This window comes from Trachurus japonicus, chromosome 7 (assembly GCF_045865225.1).
Source record: "Trachurus japonicus isolate A0001 chromosome 7, Traja_1.0".
In the NCBI taxonomy this organism is placed as follows: Eukaryota; Metazoa; Chordata; class Actinopteri; order Carangiformes; family Carangidae; genus Trachurus; species Trachurus japonicus.
This window is the reverse complement of record NC_140913.1, coordinates 28,554,630-28,559,928: the sequence shown is the minus strand read 5'-3', so window position 1 is coordinate 28,559,928 and position 5,299 is coordinate 28,554,630. Positions and strand designations below refer to the sequence as shown.

The following is a 5,299-nucleotide window of genomic DNA, read 5'->3' as shown; positions in this document are numbered from 1 at the left end:
AAACAAAAACTGTCTTTGGTTGAACTGCGTAAATCTCTCATCAACACTGTGTGATACAGAGGGACTCTGGTCCATTTTTAATGGCTCATAAAACAAAACCTTTGGAAACAATAGTCGACAGTGTCTCTGAAGTGTGTTTGACAGGGTGTGTGCATATGACTTTCATGCTTTTCACAGGAAGATGTGTGTTTTTTAAAGACATTCATGATCTAAACATGTAAATATAAAAGACGTGTGGATAGATATATCATTTATATTTCCTTTATGTCTAAACAATTGAAATCTACATTTTACCATTCCACGTGGAGCATCTCTACTATTACGGTATATCTCAGTCTCTAACTTACATGTTTCATGAATAATTAGCATATTGATCAGGCGTGTGGACAGCTGCTCCTAAAGCTGTGATGGAATAAGCCCAATTAAATAGAGAAGAGGACACCGGACACTCTCTGTCTGCTGCTGAAGTGCATTAATCATTCTAGATGAGGCTAATGCACAGCTACTGCTTTGTTGGACCACACACTAATAAGACTTTGGCTGTGGTTTAATCAGCAGTTTAATAGACTTTAACTCAGGGAAACATGCGTTTACTTCAACTAAAGCAAACAATACATTTTTTTTTTACCAATGCGCTTTATTGTCCAACAGAAACAGAAACATTGGTTGTTGCTCTTAATTTACAACATTATAGGTGAAATGAAAGTAAATCCATGCAATGAGGTGTAGAAAAATAAGCAATGACACAATTTATTTGCTGTGGTATTCATTATATTACACATAAGTAGAAAAGAATGACACACAAATGGGATCTCTATGCATAAGTGCAAACGTAGCCACTTTTATTTAATTCAAGCACGTGCTGTACTGACGAGCGTGTGTTGCCTCACAGAGGCGACATCGCAAACGCCAGAAGACTGATGCTTTCATCCTTGGACTTTATTTCAGTATAAGTAGCCTAACTTATAATATTAATAATGATAAATAATAATAATACATTGGTTAGATTTAACATATGACACGTACTCTTATGAAAACCTTTTTTTTTTTTTACAGGGATGTTCACTTTGGACAATTACGCACAAACTCCCCAAAGGAACAGTCAGCAGGAAAATGTTGTTGCGGTGATGACAGTCGTTAACTGCCAAAGAAAACAAAAACAAAAACAGTGGGACAAAAAGGTTAAATGATTTAAACTCTTTTTTCGTTTTTAATAATTCATGATGGTCACTTATTTTACACATTTATTTGTTTCCATTACAGCAGTATACGCACACCAGAGCCTCTTTTCTCGAACCTACTCTCCTTCCACTAGATCCTCCTCTGGTGCGAACCTTTTACCCGGGTGTTGTCTCTTCTCCTCGGCATGACTCTTGTTAATGTTGTCTAAAAAGTCGAGCAGCAGACTGGTCTTGCTGCAGCTCGTAGGGTCCAAAACGTCACACGGACTGTTTGTGCCCAAATCCGGACTCGAGTTATCCCAAAATCGTTTTCCGGGATGTTGACGCTTTTCCAACTCTGGCAGGTCTTCGTCTCCATCCGCATCTGCATCCGCATCCGCATCCCAGTCCCCATCGCCATCCTCATCCTCGGAATAGCGCTTACCTGGGTGCTGGCGTTTGCTGTGCAGCACCAAGTAGCGCTTGCCGGGGTGCTGGCGTTTAGAAAGTTCACTCAGGAGGATGACGGGGTTGTCAGAAATGTGTCCCATGGTGGAGCGCTTTCCCGGGTGCTGCCTTTTCTGGAGCTCCATGTACGAGTGCATTTCATCTTCGCGTTTGCCCGGGTGCTGTCTCTTTTGAACATCCAAGTACTGATCATCCTCGTCTTCTTCTCTCCTCCCTGGATGCTGTCGCTTCTCCAAGTCCTCGCTGTATCTCTTACCGGGATGCTGCCGTTTTGAAATCCATTCAGGTTGAGAAGGAAATCCATCTGGAGAGAGGAAAACATCGTTTAGATGATTTCAATCTAACGTGCGTAAAATACGCACAAATTGGCAATTGTGCGTAAAATACGCACAAATGTGCAATTGGTGCTCCACTCTCCATGCGCACTAACCCATATTAACTGGAAGTGTATTTTTTTCACGTAGTAAAACACAATTTCAATCATTATTTATATTCATTACTTGTAATTATACATCTGGAAAACACCCCAAAGTGCGCACAAACCTCCGAAATGCGTTGAGCGCCAGTGCTTAAAGATTTCAGGTTTAAACATTAAACGAAATGTCACGATCGAAGACATAAAATAAGTTAGGTTTTATTTTTATTTATATTTATGGTTAGTTAATCCAAGACATGTGTTTTACGCACCGTCTTCATCCTGCATCTTCTTGAGGATGGACCGTAACAGGAGGTTCTCTGCTCTCTGTAGGATGATGTCGTCTATGGTCCTGCGGTCCGTCTCATCCTCAGCAGGGATGCCCTGTCCTCCACACACCGTCAAGTTGCAGAGCGCGAGAAAAGCCAAGATGAGAAGACATGTCGACTTCATGGTTAGTTTGGTCGTCTGTTGAAAAAATGCATTATGGTCGATGGGAAATAAATGTTAACAATGCAATTAATGTTGGGGGAAGTGGCCTATAAACATTTGGCTGTGATGCAGTGAGGTTTTTTTTTTCAATACTGAGACTCAAAGTGTTATTTTTACAGAAATTAATGTGAAACTATCGGAGGAGATAGTTTATCCAGTGCAAACAGCAGCTCGTTATGCGTATTTCTTTTCTTGAAGGCGACTACTGTCCTTTAATTCTGACCCAATTGAAGTTATTATAAAACCCTGAAGTGGAAGCAAATCAAATTTATTTCGCACTAAGAAAAGATAGATATTCTAGTATAAAAACGCAACATAATAAATGGATGAGAAATATTCCATCCAGCTATTCTCAAGCAGAACTTCTAAAAACAAAAGACAGACGTATTTTGCTGTGAATATACAGTAAGAATCTATTGTGAAGTGTGTCAGACTCACCTGGGAAGTATCCAGATCCTGCTTGTTCCCAGCCGCTGTTGAACGCACCGCCGGCAGTGGTGATAGATAGTTGCTCTCTCAGCCTCTCGCAGCGGTTGGTGACCCGCAAAGGCCCGAGTCTGGAGGTATGAGCGGATAAGTTTCCGTCTCAGCATTTATACTCACCGGTCACTGTCGTCACACCGAGGCTGGAGTCATTTTTCAGGATCCCTCGTCCCCATTGATGTCACTGAGTCGTGCGCAATTGGATGTGGTGAATGATGCTGCTACAAACCAAACAAGGGGGGGCCGAGTCTGAGATAGACAGCTGGTGATACTACAGCATGACTGGGTAAGATGAATTCATTCAGGAAAAAAAAGAAGTTTATGACTTTAACACACACAATATTTTATCCATAACTCTCTTAATCATTTAACCTTTAAGCGGAATAACCTTTCATTTTGTTTATATTTATATGTTTTTATTGCTGCTTGCCACTCAGATGAGGACATACTGTAAATGGTCCAGTGTCTGCACAGAGCTGTGTCCATATTTTTCATAAATACCCTAAGGTCACAGGACTCAGGAGGGAGAGCTGAACCCATCTGCTTTCTGTGTACAAGTCTTGCACTTTCTCGTCACGATGCAACAAAGCTGAATTTATCAGGGTTTTTTTTTTTTTTTTTTGGTGGGGGTGTGAGGGATTTTGTGCAGTGTGCCAACTTCCGGAGGAGTTTTCATATTTATTAAACTCTTAGCTTCCATTTGCCTGCAGAAATCTTCCCTTCAGTAGCTTTAAGGTCGTTAAAACAGTTTTATTCAACTCTATCTTCATTAAAACTATATAGTGTTTACACTGAGTGACAATTATAACGCAGAACTCATTTTTGTGGCTGCACTAAAGTGTAAAATGAAAATATTCCACATAAATTGTGCATCAGTTCCTTCAAATTTCACTTGTATTGCTTTTATTGCTCTTGCTTTGTTGTCAGCACTTTGTAAACTTAGTTTTAAAGCTGCTGTATGAATAAAGTTATTATTAAATATTTGGCCGTTTCACCTTTGGATATTTTACCAGAAGACTGAACAGAGCTTGTTCATTGGAGTTTATGAAATAATATAATTAGTAGTTATAACTGTTGATGCATAGGCTATACATGGTGCAATAGGAAACCTAAGCAGGACAGTCACACTTTGAGGCGTCAGTTCACAGAAATAGAACAAACCATTTCCTCCTTTTTTTGACACCAGAAGAGCTCTGGTGTGATTTGTCAAGGTCTGAAAGTGTCTGCAGATGTCCGCTGTCTATAAAAGATCCATCTCCAACTGTCTATTTCTATGCAGAAGGAAACGTGCCAGCATCAACTTCACCAGAAGACGTGACGACACAGAAGTGGATTTTAATTCATGTTTTTTTTTTTTTTTGTCTCAGCTGAACATCAGGTCAGTATACTCCAGTGTTGTCACCACTCACTGAGACAGCTTTTAGTGTGTTTTCTTGTTGTAAAACCTTAAATTATTGTGATCAGTGAACTAAAGTAAGTAATTCAAATCTCACCAAACTACCTGTCTGAAACTCTGTAGATAAATCCTTGTTCTTCATGCAGAGTCAAATCTCTCCAGTGTTTCGATGAACTCCTGCATGGTCACACTTGGTCTGTGGTGAATGTCAGTGTGAACTGAATTGACCATGTAATGCCATAATTACTTACTCTCAACGTGCTGCCACGTCCAATACTTCAACTGGGCTCAGGCCCCTCTCAAGCCTGTATAGCAAAAAAAAAAAATCAATAACATGGTTAAAGTTGTTAGATATGCTTTAGGATTGACTTTTTTTTTATTGAAAAGTTTCACACATTTTCTGATCGAAAAATTGATTTCTTTTTTTTTTTCCCATGTGAGGAAACCATAGCCTCTGTCTCAGTTTTACATTCCCTCTAATGAGAAAATGAAAATAAACCTCCTCTGGAGAGGTTAGGTTTAGGCAAGAGTATTAAGATTTTAGTTACACTTCAAAAGAGGTTTTAAAAAAGACTTCAAGGAGTATATTTTTGTTAAATGCCACCAGCTGAGTTCAGTGTGTCCTTCGTTGGTTTCACTCGGTAATAGTGCGAAGGAGGAAAAATTATTCCCTGTGAGACCATGCTCTCTGTCTGCCAGTGATTTCTTTTTTTTTTTTTGCACTGAATTGCCTTAGACAAACACAGAAGACCATGGGTCACACAATTAAGACATGTCTGAATCAGGAAAAACCTGCTTACGTCTGTCATGTATGTCCCCTCCCTCCTATTAGACCACAGCATGCCCAAAGGAACCAATTAATTCCCCTGGAGAATGAGTATGTTG

General features: G+C 39.8%; 1 protein-coding gene across 1 annotated transcript; it reads right to left on the bottom strand.

Annotated features, from left to right (window-relative positions):
- Positions 1 to 616: 616 nt before the first annotated feature.
- On the bottom strand, positions 617 to 3,242 carry trh (thyrotropin-releasing hormone). Its single transcript, XM_085782693.1, has 3 exons — positions 2,974 to 3,242; positions 2,316 to 2,511; positions 617 to 1,932 (listed from the first exon to the last, which is right to left on the bottom strand). The coding sequence occupies exons 2-3, from the start codon at positions 2,494 to 2,496 to the stop codon at positions 1,298 to 1,300; spliced, it is 816 nt and encodes a 271-aa protein (XP_085638819.1). The 5' UTR covers positions 2,497 to 2,511; positions 2,974 to 3,242; the 3' UTR covers positions 617 to 1,297.
- Between the last annotated feature and the right edge of the window lie 2,057 nt (positions 3,243 to 5,299).